Here is a 26002-nt window from a genome sequence, read left to right as displayed (position 1 = left end):
CCCAATGAACTGGAAACTGCAAATTGTTTTATGGTAGTGATCTCCAGAAATGTGCTTTAGAAAAATATCACGAAGGCGATAACAAGTAGCGAGTCAACAGCAGGGATTCACAAAAAAGAATGGAAATGTTGAAAATTACATCTAACATAATAGCAAGGTTTTTCCCAGCACAAAACCTCAAAAATACCGTGTTAGAGAGAAACCATGTTATATAAGTACCGTGTTGTGCGAGGATTTATCAATCATGTTAGAGCGAAACCATGTTGTAGAAGTACCATGTTATATGGTGGTTGCCTGAACTTGAAAAAAGTGTGAAAAGGAAGCATCCTGGCAAAGATACTACAGATTCAGAGAGAAAAAGAAAAGCAATATCGATAGACAGAGGTGGACTGGGTCAAAAATTGTTACCGGCGGCCTCATGTTTATGGTCCCACCGGAGTTTCCCTGGTACGGCTTATGGTCAGTCCACCTCTGTCGATAGAGAAAAATACGAAATTGTAAAATGCTTTCAGCAAAATGAAAGAACATGTGATATTGTGTGTGCTACAGGCCTAAATGAAGCAAAGCCGAGAACAATTAGAAAGAATGCAGAGAAAATAAAAGCAACTTTCATAGCAGGAACAACTCAAAGTGTAACAAAATCCATTAGATCAAGATACAAAGAATTGGAAGAGATGGAAAGTCTGTCATCTGCTTGGATAGGAGATCAAACAAAGAACAAGTTCGTTTTCGATAAAAGAAATAGCAACATTTTATTACATAATAATTGTAATAAAATGCGTAAGTATTTTATTACGATTATTTATTGTGTTTGGAAATGTTTTGGTTACAAATGTGTGTTCAACCTTGGGTGGTTGGTATCTAACCCTATTTTTCTCATAAGATGCAATGCATGATTTTGCATTGCATGAGGGTTTCTACAGGATCTGGAAAAGTTGAACAGATTGGCTGAGAGGTGGCAACTGAAGTTTAACATTGACAAATGTAAATTACTGTATATGGGTAGCAGTAACCCCAGAGTAACATATCAGCTTGGTGGTACTATTCTCAGGGTAGTGGAGAATGAAAAGGACCTGGGGGTTAGTTGTGTAGTCAGATATGAAGTTTTCTGAGCAGTGCAAAAAGGCTTCAAGAAGTAGCTCACGGTGTCTTGTCAATGATATACAGGAATTTTGCTAGCAGGGATAAGGAGGTGATTGTCCCCTTGTATACGGCAATGGTCAGACCACACCTTCAGTACTGTATACAGGTCTGGAGGCCTCGTTTTAGGAGAGATGTAGAGCTGCTGGAATGAATACAGAGAAGGGCAACAAGATTGGTGAGTGGAACAAAGGGTTGGTGTTACCAAGAAAGGCTTAAGTTTTGCAAATTGCAGCTTCTGTAGACTAGGCACCTGCAAGGTGATCTAATTGACATGTATAAGGCCTTAAATGGTTTGAGCAAGCTCATGCTAATGGGATTCTTCCTCTTGCCCAAATTACTCCTGAGGGGGCATAAATTCAAATTGAGGAAAGACAGTTGTAGAAAAAATTTGCGGAAATTTGCCTTTAGCCATCAGTGGGTTGTTGATAGTTAGAACAAACTTCCATCTGTTGTAGTGGAGGTCAGCAATTTAAATAAGTTCAAGGCAGAACTAGACAAACATTTGGAGTGAATGGATGGGTGAAATGGGAAGGTTTTTTTTTTGGCTGATGCTATATATACTTGCTTTCTTGCATCATATGCCTCTACTAATGCTAATTGAATGGTGCTAGCCCTTTGATGTATACTATTATCAATAATAAGCCACATGATCATTATTTTTTTTATTTTAATTATTTTAATTTTTATCTTATTATTTTATTACTTATTTGTTTATTTATAGGGTATAATGCAGTAAACCAACCCAGGCTGTCTTAGCCTTTATTGGTTCTTTTTGCCTAATGACTCATTTTGTACTCTTATACTTTAATTCTATATCATCATGCTAAAGTTTTATCATACATCTACTCTTTTGGCCTTAAGGCTCACTTTGAATAGTTCTGTAGTACTTATACAAAATAAAGAATTATACACTCTTTACTACTTTATTTTTAGTACTTAATTACTACTTTATAATAAGAAATAGGCGAAGGTAGAGAAAGCCAACACAAGAACCACGGGAAACTTCTAGCTTTCACGGCTAAAATTTACTTATAGGTACACCCTCCAGACTGCCTCAGTCTTAGGGTGTTTATCCACCCTTCCCACTGTTTTAACCCAATAGGAAAATGACTTCTACTACAACTACCGATAACATGCACCATCTGTAGAAGTCGTTTTCGTATTGGCTTAAAACAGCGGGAAGGGGAGATAAACACCCTAAGACTGAGGTAGTCCAGAGGGTGTACCCATAAGTAAATTTCAGCCCACTTATGAACTCCAATAATCTGCTTTTAATAATAAGAAAAAACTAATCAATACATCATTATCGACTTCTACTGCCACTACCGATAACACGCACCATCTGTTTACCAAGAATGCAGGGAGAAGCTGTGGTACTGGGAAACGCTTTTGACCCGAAGTTTCCCGTGGTTCTTGTGTTGGCTTTCTTTACCTTAGTCAAGAAATATAAAGAGAAACTGTTATATTTACTAATGCATAACATATTAATATCAAATTTGTGTGTGTATATATATATATATATATATATACACACACACACACACACACACATATATATTTGATATTAATACATTCTTGCTTTGGTTTATTTTTAGGGGAACAATAACTTATCAGGAGATATTAGAAACAGGTGGAACTAATGATTATGAGGCAGTCCATGAAATAGCTAAAAATGTGCAGTTTGATGATCCTGTGAATATCCAGTTTACTTCAGTGAGTATACGAATCAATTAGTTAAAGAAAAAGGGGGAACCAAACTGTATGTGCTATACCTATAACAATACAGATGATTTATTCTTGCAGAGGATAATTATATTTAATAAAATTCAGAACAACTGAGTTAAGTTCAATTTAAATTAAATAATTTGTTTAAAATTTTTAATTACTAAGGAAATATACAGAAACTTATATTTACTAATTCATAACATTAGAAAATGCACAACACTAACAAAGTATGTTTATTTCTTTTCCCTCTCAGGGAACAACAGGAATACCTAAAGCTGCTGTTTTAACTCACCACGGAATTATTAACAATGCATATTTTACTGGAAAGAAGATGAAATATGATACAAAAGTAAGTTGTTCAAATATTTAAAATACTGTACAGATGATATTGTACTCTTAATGTATTATTATTATTAGCCATATGGTGTAAGGAAGCCTGAGGCTTATGCTGCACCTACCAAAAAAAAATTTCCGAGTTACCCTGAGAGACAGAGAGAGAAGTAGAAAGGAATCACCAAGAAAGAGAAGAATGATGATATCCAGTTCAGGACCCTGGGTGTGCCAAACCCATACCCACCAGATGTGAGCCCCTGGGTTTAATTTAGGTGGAAACATTATTATTTTTACTATTAGGCACGTTCCCATATATATATATATATATATATATATATATATACATACATACAGCAGTACTCTGCATAGCACTGATAATTGGTATGATAACTGTTCTGTGTTATGTGAAACCATGCTGAGTGAGGTATAATTATAATGGGTTTTAATTAAATGCATACCATAGAAACAGTCTGCAAACAAATTGTAATAAATCTATAAACAATTGGCACTTGATAGCCAATTAAAAGGATTTGAAATAAAAAAAATATTGCAAAAATTTTATTAATGAAAAAGTAACATCATAAAAGATGAGAAAACAGCTTTATTGTTTATTTAGGTATTTCAATAATAGTCTTGTGAAGTCGTGTTTTCTTTTTCTCAGGGTACAATTCTTTGTAGCATTGAATCTTATCTTGTAAAATTTGCCATATCTTGATGCTAATTCCACATTCGGATCTCCATTCATAAATGCCTCGTAGGCCATGTCAACCCCTCAAAAAACTTTCTCCAATTCTTCTGTTGAAAATTCTTTTGGTGCCACCTCAGTTGTTATCCACTTCACAATACCTCTTCTTCATGTACAGTTTTCTCGTCAATTTCAAGGAGAGTTGCATCATCTAAGTCATTTGCATGTGTGTCAAGTACATTGGCAGTGTCCAAAGTTTCAAATCCCAAAATTTTCCGATCTGCACAATGTCTTTGGCATTGTTGGAACTTGCGATTCAAAACCAGTGAAATCATTTGATGAAACTTGCTGCCAAACAGAACTCATGTTGTTAGCAGTGATTTCTAGCCAAGATGCAAATATATTTTCAAAAAAAAAATAATAAAATAAATAAATTGTGAAATGGAAGGCTATCATGTGTCTCGTATGGATGGAATTAAGAAAACTGAATACTGTTGCATGTTGTTGCTGACTGCCTGAGGGGAACTATTGGCACTTGCACATATGCAACAATAGAGTTGGCACCACAGCATATATGTATGGTATGCATACCTAGGCTATCACAATGCTGCATACCTGTAGAGTACATGTCTAGGCTATTGAATGAGTTTTAATATGTACAGTAAATTTTTGACTTAAACTTAACTGAAAACCATGTTATAGTGAAACCCATGCTGTTTGAAGCCATACTAAGCGAGGTATTGCTGTATATGCATATGTCTTAGCATTAGCATTAGTAGAGGCATATGATGCAAGAAAGCAAGCTTATGCAGCATCAGCCAAAAAAAATGCTCCCATTTCACCCCTCCATTCGTTCCAAATACCTGTCCAACTCAGTTTTAAATTTGTTTAGGCTATCAACTTCCACAACAAAGGATGGAAGTCTGTTCCACCAACCAACTACCCGCTGGTAGTTGGTTGGGGGAACAGACAAAGGCAAACTTCCGCACATCTATCCTATGTCTGTCTTTCCTCAATTTGAATTTATGCCCTCGCAGGTAATTATTCTGAGCAAGAGGAACAGACCCATCAGCATTGAGCATGCTCAAACCATTCAAGGTTTTATACACCTCAATCAGATCATGTCGCAGGTCATTTGTGCCTAGTCTCCAGACACTGTAATTTGCAAAACTTAAGCCTTTCTTTGTAAGAGCAACCCTTTGTTCCATTCACTAATCTTGTTGCCCTTCTCTGTACTCATTCCAACGGCTCTACATCCTTCTTAAATTTCCTACATCCTTCTTGCATTGGTGATTATCTCCTTATACAAGGAGATAATCACCTCCTTTTCCCTGCTAGAAAAATTCCTGTATATCATTGACAAGACACCATGAGCTACTCTTGCAGGCCATCTGCACTGCTCAGAAAACTTCATATCTGCCTGTACAATTACCTCCAGGCCCTTTTTGTTCTCTGCCACTGTCAGTGTAGTACCACAGAGTTGATACGTTACCCTAGGGTTACTGCTTCCCATATGTAGTACTTTACATTTGTCAATGTTAAACTTCATTTGTCACCTCTCAGCCCATCTGCTCAACTTTTCTAGATTCTGTTGTAGCAGCGTACTGTCATTAGTGTCCTTAACAACCCTGCCAACCTTCGTATTGTCTTCAAACCTGGACATTAAGCTTGATATACCATCATCAATATCATTTATAAATACAGAAAACAACAATGGACCCAACACTGAACCCTGAGGGACTCCACTAATAACATTAGTCCACAAAGAGCAGTGTCCATTGATTACCACTCTCTGTCTTCTCCCACTCAGCCATCCCTTTATCCATAACAGCAGTTTGCCTCCAATGCCACATTGCTCCTCGTGGAGCAGTGTGGCATTGGAGGCAAATTGCTGGCTTCATGAAGTCTGTCTGTTTCTCTGGGCATAAGCAACAATTTGGCTCCCAGTGAATGGATTTTCACCACACTTTATATCTAAACCATTTAAAAATATTTGTAAAGCAATTCCAGATCTCAATAAAATCAGACAAATAGAAATCCAGCAAATAGTATTTCTTTTTTTTCCCATACGGTTTGTATATAAAAAAGAAAATCATAGATTAAATGTAGTTTTAATGTAATATTTTTAACTTTACACAGTCTATGCAGGCTTTGCATTTATTGTTATGGATCTCTTCAATATGTATCTCTTGACAAACATGGTATTGATTGTGAAGAGATGTACAGAGAAAAGAAAAATAAAACACAGGAGGAGAATTAATATTTATTACTCTCCTCCTGTGTTTTCTTTTTATAAATTGTATAAATTTATAAAAATTGTAAACATTGTATAAATATTATACAATGGTAATTTAAGTGAAAGCTAAGTTTAGTGACTGTAACACTATACAGTTTTACCAAGTGTTCTGTAAAGTTATAATCTTAGTAATTAATTGATAAGGAGATAACTATTTACTTATCAATTATATTAATCACAGAATAGGAAAAAAATTCATTTAATTAAAACAAAAATCAACCGTACCTGAAAACTGCATACATTAACTAAATTGTTATTATTTTGGGCAATGTTCCCATTGATGGAATGCTTTGGTCACTTTCACCGGTATTACTTTTAACTCTTAGACCAGTTCTTTCCAAGCTTTTTTAATGCTGACACAAATATGTACATGCTGAAAATAATTCTGATACCCCCACCCAGAATTTTGTAATTATTGAGCATCCCACCTTTTTCTTATTTTTAAAATTATTTTTAAGTTAATAGTAAATGCAATGGTGACCAACTTCTTTGTTTTGGGACAAAAACATTAGCATTAGTTAGGGCATATGATGCAAGAAAGCAAGCTTATAGAGCATCAGCCAAAAAAAACCTTCCCATTTCACCCATCTGGTCACTCCAAATGTTTGTCTACTTCAGCCTTAAATTTATTTAAGCTACCGACTTCCACAACAACAGATGGAAGTCTGTTCCAGAAATCAACTACCCACTGGCTAAATGCAAATTTCCGCTCATCTATTCTATAACTGTCTTTCCTCAATTTGAATCTATGCCCCCTCAGGTTCTTAATCTCAGCAAGTAGAAGTATCCCATCAGCATTGAGCCTGCTCAAACCATTCAAGGCCTTGTACACCTCAGTCAGATCACTTTGCAGGTGCGTAGTTTCCAGATGCTGCAACTTACAGAATTTAAGAGAACCCCTTTGTTCCTCTCACCAATCTTGTTGCCCTTCTCTGTACTTGTTTTAGCAACTCTACATCCTTCCTAAAATGAGGCCTCCAGACCTGTACACAGTACTCAAGGTGTGGCCTGACCATTACCTTGTAGAATGGTATAATCACTTCCTTATTCCTGCTAGCAAAATTCCTGTATATCACTGACAAGACTCCACGACCTACTCTGGCAGCGTGTCTGCACTGCTCAGAAAACTTCATATCTGACTACACAATTAACCCCAGGTCTCTTTCATTCTCCACTACCCTGAGTGTAACATCATCCAGTTGGTATATTTCTCCAGGGTTACTGCTACCCATATACAGTACTTTGCATTTGTCAAATTTGTGAATGTTAAACTTTAGTTGCCACTTCTCATCCCATCTGCCCAACTTTTCCAGATCCTGTTGCAGCAGCATACTGTCATTACTGTTATTAACAACCCTGTCAACCTATGTATCATCTGCAAACTTGGACATTAAGTTTAATATACCTTCATCGGTATCATTAATGAATACAAAAAACAACAATGGGCCCAGCACCGAACCCTGGGGACTCCACTAATAACATTAGTCCACATAGAGAAGTGTCCATTTATTACCACTCTCTGCCACAAGTTGCTGCACTTTATCCATTGCAGCAACTTATAAACAAACATGTCTGTGCTTGTTAACAGGAGGGACTGCTTCTGTGTGGATAGAATACACTTAAATAGAAAGTGCACAAGAATATTTACTGATATTTTTGTGGTAGTGTTAGGTGGGTTGGAAAACTGCTAGCTTGGGGGAATACACAGTCTAATAGATTAACAATAGCCACAGGCAGAAGTGAAAGTGATTCTTGCACTGCTTCTATTGGAAGGTGCAGCAGCCCAGAAAGAAAGGTACTAGAGATTTCAAGGCCTGCTGTGAGTCATCATGGAACAAGGAAATACATGGCCTTTGTTAGGGTGTCTAAGAATAAGAATAGGTACAAGTATACTTGCATGTACACCAATGCTAGGAGCATTATATATATAATTTTTTTGTCTCCCTCTGTCCATGAGGCTCTTTGAACTTGAATAACTCCAAGACTAAATAAGCTTTTGATCTGATTCCTTTTCAATAGAAATTAACTGAAATAAAAAATAAAAAAATTCTAAAAAAATCTAAAAAATGTTCTGCCTGATTTTTTTTACCTGATTCCTTTTGGAATAGTTTTTATTTGGCAGTATAAAAATATAAATTAATTTTATACTGCCTTTATATAAATATAAAGTATAAACTATAAAAGTATGAAGTATTTGGCAGAATAAAAAAAAAAATAAATAATAATAATATAAAATAAATTTTAAAAAAATTCCAAAAAATTTTCTGACCAATTTTAAATCTTGAGAATTTATTTAGTTCTTAGTAAAAGTAATTTTCAATTTACCTAGAAGAAAAGAGAATTTCTTAGCTTTTGTTATCACAATCAACAAATCTCAGGGTGAGACTTGCAACGAAGTTGTTGTTTTTGCTCATGGACAATTTACATAGCATTTTCCAGATCCTTATAATTTTGTGCAATAATTATAATTTTCCTAAAGGATGATATACATGTATTAAATATGTAAAAAATTATCAAATTGCATGTTTAGTCATTTTTTTACCAGAGTACGTCCCACTGACACCTTAACTATCAGCAAAGGGAGAGGTTACTTCAATATTACTCTTTACTTCTCAGAAAGAGTTTTAAGGAAACATTTGCTATGGGTATTCTAGTAGTAAATAAATTTGATGAATTTGAATTGCTGGTCAAGACATCAAATGCAGAAATTATTGGGATATCAGATACAAGTTGTTATGAGGGATGCAGAATTTGAATATGAGGGAGTACAATGGATACAGAAAGAATGGACAGGTCAGGGTGGGGGTAGGTAATGCTCCTAGTTACGAAGCACATAAAATCTAAGGCAGTGCATCCAGTTGATATGGGTGACCAATGCAACATTGAGTCAGGTTGGTGTGATGTAAGCACTGGGGAAACAAAATCGACAGTAGAAGTGTGTTGTAGGCTGAATGACTGTAATGAGTGCAATGAACAACTGTACAGAGAAACAGAGTGGGCCAATTAATCAGAATGACTTATAATAGGGGATTTTAATATGTGGGTTGGTCACTCATACACTCGCAAGACTTGTGGATTTACTGGATGACTGTTTTCTACAGTAGTGTGTTAGAGGGGGCAACATGAGAGAGCAATACTCTTCATCTGATTATGAGAAGTCATTGTCCATGCATTAATTATCTGCAGATAAAAGAACCACTAAGTGACGGTGATCACATTCAATTGATGTGGAATTTATTTAAAGTTGTAACTCCCGTCAAGAGTAAAGGGAAAGGTTTTTGCATTCGTAAAGAAGACTGCAGTGGTCTCAGACAGTTTTTAAATACCATGACGTGGGACCAACTAATCATATTGCCAACAACAAATTCTAAATGGGAAGCATTCAGGGAAAAAATCATGGAAGCTACTAGGCTTTTCATACCAAATAAGAAATATGATCAAGGCTTAGACCTAAATGGATGTCAGATGAACTATTGAGACACATGGCTGAGAAGAAAAATGCATGGGATACATATAAATTAACAGGTGATACAGAAGCCTATGTTAGATATAAACTAGTCTGCAACTCAAGTCACAAAGGAGGTTAGGCAAGCCAAGGCAGATAACAAGAAGTCTCTGAACAGCAAAGACTTCTTTACTTATATTAACTGTAGAAGGAGTGGGCTGAATCACCTTGGTCCACTTAATGCCAATGGTTTAACTGTTGATGATCCTGCTGCGGTTGGTGATAGGATGAATAAGTATTTTGCATCTACATTCACATATGAGGATAGTGCTTTTTTTTATCAAATTCTAACGAGGAGCTGAATGATTTTGTAATAACTGTGAGTTAAATGGAAGAGAAATTGTTGAAGTTAAACATAAGGCGGCAAAGGTGGTAAGCAAACCCTTTGCCATAATTACAAGAGCATCTTTGGATTTAGTAGAGGTTTCTGTGGAATGGAGATGCGCAAATGTATTTCCAATTCACAAACTTTTTACAGATATGCTAGCTTAACTTCTGTTCCAGTGAAAATAATGGAGTCACTGGTTAAAGAAGTAATGCAGGACCATCTAGACAGGATTGCAGTTATACTTCAATCACAGCATGGATTTGTAAAGGGGAAATCTTGTTTGGCCAATTTGATTGGATACTGTGATGTGGTCACAAAAGAAGTGGATGCAAAAAATTATTCTGATACTATATACTTGAATTTCAGGAAGGCTTTTGATACTGTTGCACATAAAAGACTGCTGTATAAACTGAAGAAGCAATGAGACATTAAGGGCAAATTACTGCTATGGATAAAGGGATGCTTGAGTGGGAGAAGGCAGAGAGTAGTTATTAATGAAGTATTTATTATTGCTCTTCATGGACTAATGTTTATTAGTAGGTTCCCCCTGGGTTCAGTGCTGGGCCCGTTGTTCTTTTCTCTATTTATGAAGGCATATCAGATGATATAAAGGTTGGTAGTGTGATTAATGACAGTAATGACTGCACACTATTGCAACAGAATCTAGAAAAGTCAGGCAGATGAACTGAGAAGTGACAATTGAAGTTTAATATTGACAAATGCAAAGTACTGCATATTGGTAGCAGTAATTCCAGAGCAATGTACCAACTCTGTGATACTATACTCAGGGTATTGGAAAATGAAAAGGCCCTTGGGGGTTAATTGTAGAGTCTGATATGAAGTTCCCTGAGCAGTGCAGAGACAGGCTGCCAGGAAAACTGGTGTTTTGTTAATGATATACAGGAATTTTTCCAGCATTGTATAAGGCATTGGTCCCATTGTATAAGGCAATGGTCAAGCCACATCTTGAGTACTGCATATAGGTGTGGAGGCCTCATTTTAGGAAGGTTGTAGAGAATGGTAACAAGTCTGGTGAGAGGTAACAAAGTGTTGCTCTTACCAAGAAAGGCTTCAGTTCTGCAAATTGCAGCATCTGGAGGCTAGGCAGCTGCGAGGTGATCTGATTGAGTTGTTTAAGGATTTGAATGGCTTGAGAAAACTCAATGCTGATAGGATTCTTCCTCTTACTCAGACTATGCACATGAGGTGGTGTCAATTCAAATTGAGGAAGGATAGTTGCAGAATAGATATGTGGACATTTGCCTTCAGTCAGTGGTAGGTTGATTGCTGGAACAAGCTTCCATCCATTATTGTGAAAGTGGATAGTATGAATAAATTCAGGGTGGGACTAAACGAACTATTGGAGGGGATGGATAGATGAAATGGTAATTTTGTTTTTCTGGCTGATTTTGTATAAGCTTGCTTTCTTGCTTCATTTGCCAATATATATTGTATACTAATACTAACAAGAGTAAGAGAGTGGAAGGATGTGCAGTACTAAGCACAAGCTTAATTAAGGCCATATGAAACTGACTGTGTCAATTATTAGCTTTCAAAGAGAAAGAATGTGTCCACATATTACCATTTATGGAATATGAAGAACAGGAAGAAATAAATGTCATAAATTTTTATTGTATTACTCAATTTGCTTTCACTGTCTCAATCTATACAGTGAAATGGAAATCCAATGAAAACAATGGTAATACAATGACAAAATTCGTCAAAATGAATGTGTTGCATTTTGATGTGCAGAGTTAAAGTTATTATGAAAAAAAATCCTTATTTCAACTATTGATAGAGGGCAGGAAACACTTATGTTCAAACAGATTTGAATACTGTCTTGAAAACTATGTCAGTTTGAAAAGGCGCCTCCGTAGCCAGGTGGGAAGGAGCAGCAGTGCGTAGCACACGCTTCTCAATTAGACCAGGGTTCGAGCCCATCACCACCAAATACAGAGGGTGCGGAAAGGTCAGGGAATGACCACCGTATATCCCGGAGCAATATGGCCTTAGTTGCTAATGTTCCTAAAAACCAAATAACAAACAAACAAACAAATCAGTTTGAAAGAGCTGAGTTAAATTTCTTTTTTTATTGAGATTCAATAAAGCATATGGATATCGGTGACAGACTAGGAATAAAATCTGGCCTTGTCACTTAAATTATGTTTACATCATTCATATTTCTCTACAGGGAAAGATACAATTTGGCCTCGGTAGCCCTTGTGTCATTAACCCAACAACAACTACAGGGCAAAATTAAGTTAAAAATTGTATAATGAACAAAAAATAATTTAATACAAAATATTACAAATAGTAACCCACTTTAAAAAAAAAAAATTGCAGGTAAAGTGAATAACTCATATCTCTACCTTAACAATCCCAATAACACAGATAAATGATTTAATTTATTGAAAAAAATAGATTAAAAGCAAAGTAATAGTAATATACAGTATCTAAGTTTAAATAAAATAAAACTCCTATGTGCAGTTTTGTTTTAAAAGCTACTAGAGTGGTTTAGGTCTATCAATAAGATATTTAAGATTAAATTCTTGTCAGGGTATATGAAGTTTCACAGACAAGAAGCAACAAATCGATGTTGCTCTGTGAGTATCCCAACATAACTGTTTGATGCATTCTTCAATGCTAGATGGTGTGTTGAAAGTGCAATTGCTAACTCTAGTAGACCCCCCCCCCCAATGACAACACTTCTGTCAGTAGCTCCTCCACTGTGGCTGGTTTGCACAGAACAGTGCAAACCATCCTCTTGCTGGTTTTGCAAGTTGGTTACGGTTTACTTATAAAGTGAGCTTCATTCTGTGTGTGTGTGTGTGTGTGTGTGTGTGCGGTGTGTGTGTGTGTGTGTGTGTGTGTGTGTGTGTGTGTGAGAGAGAGAGAGAGAGAGAGAGAGAGAGAGAGAGAGAGAGAGAGAGAGAGAGAGAGAGAGAGAGAGAGTGTTTCCCTATAGTGTAAAAACACAATAATATTTAGTTAAAACTTCCGTTGGATAAAATATAGCAAAGTATAAAGTTGTGTGTACCATTCACTTAAGGAAGTGACAGAATTTGTAGTTTCCAGAGATAATAACAGTTATATTCAACAGATTTTAAGAAAATAATTCATTAAACTCTTCTAAGAAACTGCAACTCCTGAATTAATTCTTTAAGCAAGCATTAGCATTAGTAGAGGCATACGATGCAAGAAAGCAAGCTTATGCAGCATTAGCATTAGAAGAGGCATACGATGCAAGAAAGCAAGCTTATGCAGCATTAGCATTAGTAGAGGCATATGATGCAAGAAAACAAGCTTATGCAGCATCAGTCAAAAAAAAAAAAAAAAACTATCCTATTTCATCCCTCCATTCGTTCCAAATGCCTGTCCAGCTCAGCCTTAAATTTATTTAGGCTATTAGCTTCCACAACAAAAGATGGAAGCCTGTTTCACCAATCAACTACCTGCTGGCTAAAGGCAAATTTCACACATCTATTCTACAACTATCTTTCCTCAATTTGAAACTGTGCCCCCTCAGGTTCTTAGTCTGAGCAAGACAAAGAATCCCATCAGCATTCAGCTTGCTCAACCCATTCAAGGCCTTATACACCTCAATCAGATCACCTCGCAGGTGCCTACTCTCCAGGCACTGCAATTTGCAGAACTTAAACCTTTCTTGGTAAGAGCACCCCTTTGTGCCCCTTACCAATTTTGTTGCCCTTCTTTGTACTCATTCTAGAAACTCTACATCCTTCCTAAAATGAGGCCTACAGACCTGTACACAGTACTCTAGGCATGGCCTGACCATTGCCTTGTATAACGGGATTATCACCTCCCTGTTCCTGCTAGCAAAATTCCTATATATCATTGACAAGACTCCATGACTTGCCCTGACAGCCCGTCTGCACTGCTCAGCGAACTTCATATTTGGCTGCACAATTACCCTCAGGTCTTTTTCACTTTCCACTTCCCTGAGTGTAGCATCACGCAGTTGGTACATTTCTCTTCGGTTATTGTTACCCATATGCAGCACTTTGCATTTGTCAATGTTAAACTCCAGTTGCCACTTCTTAACTCATTTTCCCAACTTATCTAGATCCAGTTGGAGTAGCATACTGTCATTACTGTCTTTAACAACCCTGCCAACCTTTGTATCATCTGCAAACTTGGACATTAAACCTGATATACCTTCATCAATATCATTGATAAATGTACAAAACAACAATTGGCCCAACACCGAACCCTGGGGAACTCCACTAATAACATTTTTCCACAAAGAGCAGTGTCCATTGATTACCACTCTTTGTTGTCTCCAACTCAACCACCCTTTTATCCATTGTAGCAGCTTACCCTTGATGCCATACTTCTCCAATTTGTACAGCAGTCTTCCATGTGCAACAGTATCAAAAGCTTTCCTGAAATTCAAATATGATATCAAAATTCTTTTTGGCATTCTGTTTCTTTGTGACCACATCATAGTAAGCAATCAAATTGGTCAGACAAGACCTCCCTTTGACAAACCCATGCTGTGTCTTAACTATTACTACACCCTTGTCTAGATGATCGTGCAATGCTTCTTTAACCAGTGATTCCATTGTTTTCCCCAGAACACAAGTTAAACTAACAGGTCTGTAGTTACTTGTGTCACCTTTTGAACCTCCTTTGTGAATTGGTGATACATTTGCACACCTCCAGTCCATGGAGACCTCTCCCCAGAGTCCAAGGAAGCTCTCATAATTATGGCTATTTTGCTTACTTCCTTTGCTGCCTCCTTTAATATAACTGGATTAGATAGTATGAACCACAGCTGTGATGCCCAGTACGTTCTATGTTGATATCAATATTTGTAAAATAATAAGAGAAGTTAACCTCAATATAGTACGAAGAACACTTCTGTATGATACTCTCCAGAAATTAAAATGAAAAAATTGAAAAACTTACATTAGAGTAACAAAGTGTTTATAAAATAATTAAAAATCAGTTTAACATAATAAAACTCAATTTAACACAATTAAAAAACAATTTAATGCAATTAAAAATAAGAAAATTAATTAAAAGAATTTAACGAAAAAAAAAATTGCGATACGATTTTCCTTCCTGAAGCTGATAATGCTTTTCGACTGAATGTCGTCATTGTTGTTGTTATTTGGTTTTTAGGAGCATTAGCAACTAAGGCCATATTGCTCCGGGATATGCGGTGGTCATTCCCTGACCTTTCCGCATCCTCCGTATTTGGTAGTGACGGGCTCGAACCCTGGTCTAATCAAGAAGCGTGTGTTACGCACTGCTGCTCCTTCCCACCTGGCTACGGAGGCGCCAGACTGAATGTCGTGATCACAGGAATGAAAATTACCGAATAGGGGTGAGTATGAAACTTAAATAGGGATTATTTGTCTTCGCACATGCGCGTAAAAGCCCACGAATTGGAGATGAGATATGGCCGACGAACATTAACAAAATTTTTGTGTAATTTAATTTCTACGGTTTCTATAATTAATAGTTGCGTATAATTACAATGGACACTAAGTATTTTGGCCTCGTTAAATGAAAAAGTATGTTTTTCGTTAATGGCGTGAAAGGCTAATTCTGATGCTGCTGAACGAGAAGCTGGAACTTAGGCCACATGTTGATTAACACGAATATTCAAAGGAAAATGAGTCGAACCCTGATAAGACGAGTTGCAATCACCACAAGAAATGTTGTATACCAGGTCATTAATTTGTGTTGCGAATGAGGAAAGGACTGAGCGATTGTTCAGTATAGTGTGTAATTTACATTTTGGCCTGGCCACAATTTTAAATTCGGTATCTTTAAATAATCTGTTAAGCTGTTTGTGCCACTGTTCAACATATGGGACAGAAATAAAGTATTTTTTGATATTATTATTGTTGGTTGGTGTAGTATTTTGTATCCTATCCTTAGCTTGTACCCTAATTCGGTTTATTGTAGCAAGGGAATAACCCCTGTTTAGACATGTTAATGCAAATTCTAACACATTGTCATGGGCTTGCAACCAAGCGCATAAAATTTGGGTGACGATCCCCCCACATACACACAACATGCTACCACAGAATACATCAGCTAATTCGCGAACACCTCCTCGCCCAAAATTCAAAGAACTGACATATCAACAGGTTACAAATCTTTCCTCTTATACGCTATCGTAGGACCGGATTTCACTTTTATCCAAAGGATTAAATTATAATTTACCACTTCGAAAACTACCTAAAAAACAGTGCATAATTTATATTGAATTTGGACTTCGTAACGTTCCACAAAAAGATTTATTTATTCAACAAGTTAACCAAGTGGTGAATAACATAAAAAAACGCGACTTTCTAAATTGTGATACACATGACAGTTTAGCTTTACGTAAACTTCAGGAAAATAAAGACATTATTATATAGAGGGCAGATAAAGAAGTAAAGTTGTAATACTCGATAAACCTGATTATATTTATAAGTTAGAATCAGTTGTTTCAGATACCTCCACTTATCTTGAAGTCGATCCAGCACTATTTACCAATTTAGTCAATCAATACAATAAAACATTAACCACATATCGAAAAAACGAGTACATTGCTATGGCTCAGTTAAAGGAATTGAAGGCCAGAACATACAATATTCCTGCACTTTTCAGTCAGTTAAAATTACACAAGACTGGATTTCCTATTCGGCCTATTGTTTCCTACAGAAACTCGGCATTTTCATCCTTAGCCACACATGTATATAGTATTATAAAACCCTTTAGACAGGTGATAAAATTTGGGATTAAAACTACGATACATTATTTAATAACCTTAAGGATTGTTTGTTTGTTATTTGATTTTTAGGAGCATTAGCAACTAAGGCCATATTGCTCCGGGATATGCGGTGGTCATTCCCTGACCTTTCCACATCCTCCGTATTTGGTGGTGACGGCTCAAACCCCGGTCTAATCAAGAAGCGTGTGCTATGCACTGCTGCTCCTTCCCACCTGGCTACGGAGGCGTCTTAAGGATTGTAGACTTGCCGATAATGACAATTTATTCTCACTAGATGTTACCTCATTATATATATGAATGTAAATGTTGAATACACATTAGATATTATTTGAGATATGTTAAATAATAACTCGATACTGATTAATTATACGAAGGAAATTTTTCACTTAATTAAACTGATAGCTGAGGCCAACTATATCACCTTTTTGAGACAAAGTGTACAAACAAATTTTTGGTTTGCCAATGGGATTGAGCCTGAACGGCTTAATATCGGAGATCTATCTTTCAGGCGCCTCCATAGGCCAGGTGGGAGGCGCCTCCGTAGCCAGGTGGGCAGGAGCGGCAGTGCATAGCACACTTCTTGATTAGACCGGGGTTCAAGCCTGTGACCATCAAATACGGAGGATGCGGAAAGGGAATGACCACTGCATATCCCCGGAGCAATATGGCCTTAGTTGCTAATGCTCCTAAAAAAAAACCAAATAACAAAAATAACAAATCTATTTCTCAACGATTGAGCCTATACATTTGATGCCTTTTCGACCCAGCATCACATACTATGGGAGGTATTTAGACAATGTTCTAGTTATTACTGATAGTAGTACTATCCAAGACATTTTACATTCGTTTAATAATATTCATTCTAGGCTCAAATTTACATTGGAAAGGGAGGATACGGATACAAAGTCATTAAATTTTTTAAATTTCACGCTTATTTGGGATTCGAATAAAATCCAATTTAACATTTATCAAAAACCTACAAACACCGGTATGCTTCTACATTATAAAAGCTATCACCCTTTCACGTACAAAAGATCGATTACCTTTAATCAATTTCTAAATGCCTACAAATATTCAACGATGGAATCTGCTTTGGGCTCAGAAATACAAATATTAAACAGCAGATTCATAAACAGCGGTTATCTCCTTGCTACAATAAACCGAATTAGGGTACAAGCTAAGGATAGGATACAAAATAACTACACCAACCAACAATAATAATATCAAAAAATACTTTATTTCTGTTGCCATATGTTGAACAGTGGCACAAACAGCTTAACAGATTCTTTAAAGATACCAAATTTAAAATTGTGGCCAGACCAATACGGAAATTACACACTATACTGAACAATTGCTGAGTCCTTTCCTTGTTCGCAACACAAATTAATGACCTGGTATACATTTCTTGAGGTGATTGTGACTCGTCTTATCAGAGTTCGACGCATTTTCCTTTGAATATTCGTGTTAATCAACACGAGGCCTCAGTTCTGTCTTCTCGTTCAGCTGTTATTATTATTGTTGTTATTTGGTTTTTTATAGGAGCGTTTGCAACTAAGGCCATATTGCTCTGGGGATATGCGGTGGTCATTCCCTGACCTTTCCGCATCCTCCGTATTTGGTGGTCACGGGCTTGAACCCCGGTCTAATCAAGAAGCGTGTGCTACGCACTGCTGCTCCTGCCCACCTGGCTACAGAGGCGCCTTCTCATTCAGCAGCATCAGAATTAGCCTTTCACACCATTAACGAAAAACATACTTTTTTATTTAACGAAGCCAAAATACTTAGTGTCCATCGTAATTATACGCGACTATTAATTGTAGAAACTGTAGAAATTAAATTACACAAAAATTCTGTTAATGTTCGTTGGCCGTATCTCATCTCTGATGCTTTTACACGCATGAGCAAAGACAAATAATCCCTATTTGTTTCATACTCACCCCTATTCGGTAATTTTCATTCCTGTGATCATGACATTCGGTGGAAAAGCGTTGTCAGCTTCAGGAAGGAAAATCGTATTGCAATTTTTTTTTTGTTAAATTCTTTTAATTAATTTTCTTATTTTTAATTGCATTAAATTGTTTTTTTAATTGTGTTAAATTGATTTTTAATTAATTTTTAAACGATTTGTTACTCTAATGTAAGTTTTTGGTTTTTTTTCGTTTTAATTTCTGGAGAGTATCATACAGAAGTGTTCTACATACTATATTGAGGTTAACTTCTCTTATTACAGTCAATTCCGGTTATTTGGGACACATCGGGACTAGTGCATTTTGGCCCGATTAAGCGGCTGCCCCAATTATCCGAAGTTTCATGTAAATAGTTAAAAATACAATTTACTCCCCCCTTTACAATTAGTTCACTGTACAATCAAATCACGTTACGACGAACTCAAAATAGTAAAGTACAGTTCACTATACGATGTGCAGTAAGCGCCGGTCATTATGATCATGTTTGTGAATTTAATTTTAATTCTATTAAACAGCGATTCTAATTAGCGAAAATAGGAGGAATATTATCCACAGGTTATAAAAGTAAAGATATATTAAGCACAAATTTACCCTTTATTACCTTACCAATTAAAAAATTAAATGATACGTGAAAATCGGAAGAATATACGTGATAATTGGAATAATTAATACGTACTGTAATATGTACATACTAACTAAACTAGTTGACATTTCTGTTCACTGACATTTGTTGGTGAGGGCTGAAATTTAAAACTGTAAAAAGATAAGCAATCAATAACAGAGAACAGGGCACACACAAATTGCAAGTAACACAACACACACAAGTGAGAACGGAGTAACAAATTAAGAAGCTTTAAAAATAGGAATGAAGAGAAGATTCTGAAAATTATTTGTTTTATATGATTGAAGATTCCATGGAAGTGTAAACACATTTTACCATAATAACCCACAGAATTGCAGCTGTCGGTATTATCGCAAATTCAATAAGATCGAGTTTACTGTCCGTTTATGATAGATTGCACTAACAGAGAAGCCCAATAAATAGGTGACTGCTAATTGTTTTTATTGTTTTATGGTTGTGACCTCCAGAAATCCGACCAAACTAAGTGGTACGGTCAGAGACAATCGTAGGGTAATCTCCAGTGCTGAGGTCTCCTGCCCCGATTAAATGGCATTTTGTCCCAATTAAGCGAAGTAAACCCTGGCTATTTTCTCGATTGGTTTTTGTTTTTTAAGATTTGCCCCAAATAAACGGCTGCCCCGATTAACCGGTGGCCCAAATAACCGGAATCCACTGTATTTTACAAATATAACTGGATAGAATCTCGTCCACCCCAGGTGTCTTCCTTATGTGTTTAACATCAACAATTTCTCCTCCACTTTGCTCTCAGTTATTACAAAATCACTTAGCTCCCTATTAGCATTTGATAAACTTCTGGCACTCCCCTTATTGCATAACTCCTCATGTGTGAATGTAGATGCAAAATACTCATTCAGTTTATCAGCTACCTGAGCAGGATCATCAATAGTCAACCCATCTATGTTAAGTGGTCTAATCTGATTCAACTCTTTCATTCTAGAGTTTATATAAGTAAAGAACTCTTTGCTGTTTTCTTTGCATCCTTTGCCAATGATTTCTCGTAACCTGCCTTCGCCTGCCTAACCTCCTTCATGACTTGATTATAGACTAGCTTATATCTGCCTTAGGCTTCTGTGTCACCTGATACTTTATATGCATCCCATACATTTTTTTTTCTCTGCCACATGTCTCATTAGTTCATCTGACATCCATTTAGGCTTAAACCTTGAACAATATTTCTTAGTTCCAATGAAAAGCTGTTGACAGGAGAGATTGCTTCTATAGGGATGGGATACACTTAATTAAAAAGGGTGCAAGAATTTTTGCCGATGCTATAGAGGCAATGTTAGTTGGGTCAGAAAACTGCTAGCTTGGAGGGATTCACAGATTAATAGTTTAACAGTAGCCGCAGGCAGAGGTGAAAGTGATTCTTGCACTGCTACTATTGGATTGAATAGCAGCCTGGAAAGCAAGTTGCTGGGGAGTTCAAGAACTGCTGGGAGTCATCATGGAACAAGTAAATACATGTGCTGTGTTCAGGTAACTAAGAGTAGGTACAGGTGCATGTATACTTGCATGTACATCAATGCTAGGAGTATAATAAATAAATGTGATGAATTTGAAGTACTGGTCAAGATATAAAAGCTGGCTATTGTTGGGATATCAGAGAGGTGGTGTCACACAGATATAAGGAATGCAGAATTGGAATTTGGGGAGTACAATGTGTATAGAAATGATAGATGGGATAGGAACGGAAGACAGGTTATGTTGTTAGTAAAGAAACACATAAAATCTAAGGTGGTGCATCCAGTTTGCATTGGTGGACAGTGTAATGTTGAGTCAATTTTGTGTGACATAAGTACTGAGAAAGCAAAAATGAGTGTAGGCCTGTGTTAAACAAAAAATGACTCTGATGAGTACAATGAACAACTATACAGAGAAATAAAGTAGGCCAGTAAATCAGAATGTCTTATAATTAGGGATTTTAGCCTCCCAGATATTGACTGTAACTTGTGGGTTGGTCACTCACACACTAGTAAGAATTTTTATGGATTTTTTGGATGATTGTATTCTACAGCAGCATATTTGAGATGCAACCAGAAGGAGTAAAACTCTTGATCTGATTATCAGCAGTGAATATTCATATCATGCATTAAGAATTTACAGATAAAGGAACCACTGGGTTGCAGTGATCACAAAATATTGATGTGGGATTTATTTGAAGATGTAACAACCATCAGTGATAAAGGGAAGGGTTGTGCTTTTGTAAAGATCACTACAATGATCTCACACATTTTTTAAATTCTATACATGGCCCAACCTAATGATGTTACCAACAGCAAATTCTAAATGGGAAGCATTCAAGGAATTAATCTTGGAAGCTCCTATGATTTTCATACCAACTAAGAAATACTGTTCAAGGTTTAAGTGCTAATGGATGTCAAATAAAGTAATTTGACTTGTGACAGAGAAGAAAAATGCATGGAATGTTTATAAATTATCATGCAACACAGAAGCCTATGGTAGATATAAGCTAGTCTGTAATCAAGTCACAAAGGAGGTTAGGAAAGCAAAGGCAGATTACAAGAAATCTTTGGCAAAGGATTCAAAGAAAAATAGCAAAGACTTCTTTATTTATATAAACTCTAGAAGAAAGGGAATGAATCAGATTGGTCCACTTGATGTCGATGGTTTGTTGACGATGCAGCTCAGATAGCTGACAGACTGAATGAGTATTTTGCATCTACATTGACACATGAGGAATTCTGTAGGGAAGTGGAGAACATAAGCTTTTAATCTCTAACAGGGACTGTTAGAGTTTAAAACTGAGAGCAAAGTGAAGGAGGAGAAATCGTTAAAGTTAAACATAAGAAAGGCACCTGGAGTGGTAGTAGTGGCATGTGATGCAAGAAAGAAAGTGTATGAGCTTATGCAGCATCAGCCAAACAAAAAAAAAAAAATCACACTATTCCTTCCAAATGCCTGTCCAGTTCCTCCTTAAATTTATTAAACCTATCAACTTCCACAACGATAGATGGAAGTTTGTTCCAGCAATTTCCACACATCGATTCTACATCTGTCTTTTCTTAATTTGAATTTATGCCCCCTTAGGTTCGTAATCTGAACAAGTGGAAGGATCCCATCAGAATTCAGCGTGCTCAATCCATTCAAGGCCTTATACACCTCAATCAGATCACTGCGCAGGTGCTTAGTCTCCAGCCACTGAAATTTGCAGAACTTAAGCCTCTCTTCGTAAGTGGATCCCTTCATTCCCCTCACCAATCTTGTTGCCCTTCTCTGTACACACTCAAGCAAATCTATATCCTTCCTAAAATGAGGCCTCCAGACCTGTACGCAGTACTCAAGGCATGGTCTGACCATTGCCTTATACAGAGGGACAATCACCTCTTTTTCCCTGCTAGCAAAATTCCTATATATCATTGACAAAATCCCATGACCTGCCCTGGCAGCCTGTCTGCACTGCTCAGAAAACTTCATATCTGACTGCACAATTACTCCCAGGTCTTTTTCATTTTCTACCACCTTAAGTGTAGTACCACACAGCTGATACGATTCTCTGGAGTTACTTCTACCCATATGCAGTACTTTGCATTTGTCAAGGTTAAACTTCAGTTGCCACTTCTTAGCCCATCTGCCCAAATTATCTAGATCCTGTTGCAGTAGCAAACTGCCATTACTGTCATTAACAACCCTGCCAACCTTTGTATCATCTGCAAACTTCGACACTAAGCCTGATATACCTTCATCAATATCATTGATAAATATACAAAACAACAGTGGACCCAACACCGAACCCTGTGGGACTCCACTAATAACATTAGTCCACGAAGAGCAGCACCCATTAATTACCACCCTCTGTCTTCTCCCATTCAATCATCCTTTTATCCATTGTAGCAACTTACCCTTAATGCCATCTGCTCCAACTTGTACAGTAGTCATCCATGCGCAATGGTGTCAAAAGCTTTCCTGAAATCCAAATATATGATATCAAAATTATTTTTTGCATCCAGTTCCTTTGTAACCACATCATAATATCCTATCCAATTTGTCAGACAAGACTTTCCCTTAACAAACCCATGCTGGGTGTGAATTATTGCTGCAGTATTGTCTAGATGATCCTGCACTCAGTCAAAGGAACTGGATGCAAAAAATAATTTTGATATCATATACTTGGATCTTAGGAAAGCTTTTGATACTGTTCACATGAAGCCTACTATAAAAATTGGAGCAGTATGGCATTAAGGGCAAATTGCTGCTAGGGATAAAGGGATGGTTGAGTGGGAGAAGACAGAGAGTGGTAATCAATGGACACTGCTCTTTGTGAATTAATGTTATTAGTGGAGGCCCCCAGGGTTCAGTATTGTGTCCATTGTTGTTTTCTATATTTATTAATTATATTGATGAAAGTATATCAGGCTAAATGTCTAAGTTTCCAGACAATATGAAGGTTGGCAGGGTTGTTAATGATATTAATGACAGTACTCTACTGTAACAGGATCTAGAAAAGTTGAGCAGATGGGCTAAGAGGTGACAACTGAAGTTTAACATTGACAAATATAAAGTACTGCATATGGGTAGCAGTAACTCCAGAGTAATGTACCAACTGTGTGTTACTACACTCAGGGTTTTAGAGAATGAATAGTACTTGGGGGTAATTGTGCTCAGTCAGATAAGAAATTTTCTGAGCAGTGCAGACAGTCTGAAAGGGGAACCCATGGTGTCTTGTCAATTTTGCTATACAGGAATTTTTCTAGCAGGTATAAGGAGGTGATTATCCCCTTGTATAAGGCAATGGTCAGGCCACACCTTGAGTACTGTATGCATGACTAGAAACCTCATTTTAGGAAGGATGTAAAACTGCAGGAACGGGTAAGGAGAAGAGCAACAAGATTAGTGAATGGAACAAACGGTTGCTCTTACAAAGAAAGGCTTAACTGCAAATTGCAGCATCTGGAGACTAGGCACCTGCAAGATTATCTGAATGAGATGTATAGAGGCAGTGTTAGGTCGGAAAACTGCTAGCTTGGGGGGATACACGGACTTATAGATTAACAGTAGCCGCTGGCAGAGGTAAAAGTGATTCTTGCACTGATTCTATTGGAATGAGCAGCAGCCTGGAAATCAAGATGTAGGCGATTTCAGAGGTTGCTGGGAGTCATTACGGTACAAGTGAACACATGGGCTGTTTTGGTAGCTAAAAATAGGAAGAGTGCATGTACACCAATTCTAGGAGTTTGGTAAATAAATTTGATGAATTTGAGGTGTTTGTCAAAACATCAAAGGCAGATATTGTTGGGCTATCAAACACATGGTGTCACACAGATATAAGGAATGCAGAACTGAAATTTTGGGAGTACAATGTGTACAGGAAGGATAGAAAAGATAGGAATAGAGGAGGGGTTATGGTATTAGTTAAGAAACATAAAATCCAAGGAAGTACAGCCAGTCGACATGGCTGGCCAGTGCAGTGTCGAGTCAGTTTGGTGTGACTTAAGCACTGAGAAATCAAAACTGAGAGTAGAAGTGTGTTATAGCCCTAATGACTCTGATGAGTATAATAAACAACGGCACAGGGAAATAGAGTGGGCCAGTAAATCAGAGAGGCTTATAATGTGGGATTTTAAGTTTCCAGATACTGACTGGAATTTGTGTGTTGGTCACTCACAGACTAGCAAGGCTTTTGTGGATTTATTGGATGATTGTTTTCTACAGCAGCATGTTCGGGAGACAACTAGAGGGAGTAATACTCTTCATCTGAATATCAGTAGTGATTCTTTGTGCATTAAGAATCTGCAGATAAAGGAAACATTAGATGGCAATGATCACAGTGTGTTCAAGTGGGATTTACTCAAAGAGGTAACTACCATCAGCGGTAAAGGGAAGGGTTTTTGCTTTCCTAAAGGCAACTATGGACGTCTGAGACAGTATTTAAATTCAGTATGGTGGAACCAAAAGATAATGTTACCAACAGCAAATTCAAAATGGTAAGCATTCAAAGAATTACTCTTGGAAGCTACAAAGCTTTTCATACCAACTAAGAAATATTGTTCAAAGTTTAGGCCTAAATGAATGTCATATGAACTAATGAGACATGTGGCAGAGAAGAAAAATGCACGGGATACATATAAATTAATGGGTGACATGGAAGCCTATGATAGATATAAGCTGGCCTGTAACCAAGTCACAAAGTAGGTTAAGCAGGCAAAGGCAGATTACGAGAAATCTTTGGCAAAGAATGCAAAGAAAAACAGCAAAGAGTTTTTTACAATGTAAAGTCTAGAAGGAAGGGGATGAATCAGATTGATACACTGGATATCGATGGTTCAACTGTTGATGATCCTGCTAAGGTAGCTAATGAACTAAATGAGTATTTTGCATCTACATTCACACATGAGGAGTTATTCAGGGAGGGGAATTCCGGAGGTCAATTGAACTCTGGCAGTGATCTAGATGATTTTGTAATAACTGAGAGAAAAAGTGGAGGAGAAATTGTTGAAGATAAACATAAGAAATGCACCTGGGGTGGATGAGATCTGTCCTGTTATATTAAAGGAGGCAGCAAGGGAAGTAAGCAAACCCTGAGCTATAATTCTGAGAGCTTCCATGGATTCAGGGGAGGTACCCATGGACTGGAGATGTGTAAATGTGACCCCAATTCACAAAGGAGG

General features: G+C 37.0%; 1 protein-coding gene across 2 annotated transcripts in view; it reads left to right on the top strand.

The window, feature by feature from the left end:
• LOC150079655 (medium-chain acyl-CoA ligase ACSF2, mitochondrial-like) overlaps positions 1-26002 on the top strand; it is a 274679-nt gene that overhangs the window by 123845 nt on the left and 124832 nt on the right. For both annotated transcript variants that reach the window (XM_090382450.1, XM_090382451.1), the window contains exons 7-8: positions 2739-2856; positions 3122-3217. In XM_090382450.1, the coding sequence (XP_090238576.1) occupies positions 2739-2856; positions 3122-3217 (214 nt within the window). The remainder of the gene's footprint in view (positions 1-2738; positions 2857-3121; positions 3218-26002) is intronic.

Source organism: Mastigoproctus giganteus, chromosome 10 (assembly GCF_048544385.1).
Source record: "Mastigoproctus giganteus isolate SK-2022 chromosome 10, ASM4854438v1, whole genome shotgun sequence".
Taxonomy (NCBI): Eukaryota; Metazoa; Arthropoda; class Arachnida; order Uropygi; family Thelyphonidae; genus Mastigoproctus; species Mastigoproctus giganteus.
Note: the sequence above shows the minus strand (reverse complement) of the source record. Positions and strands in the feature narration are given on the sequence as shown.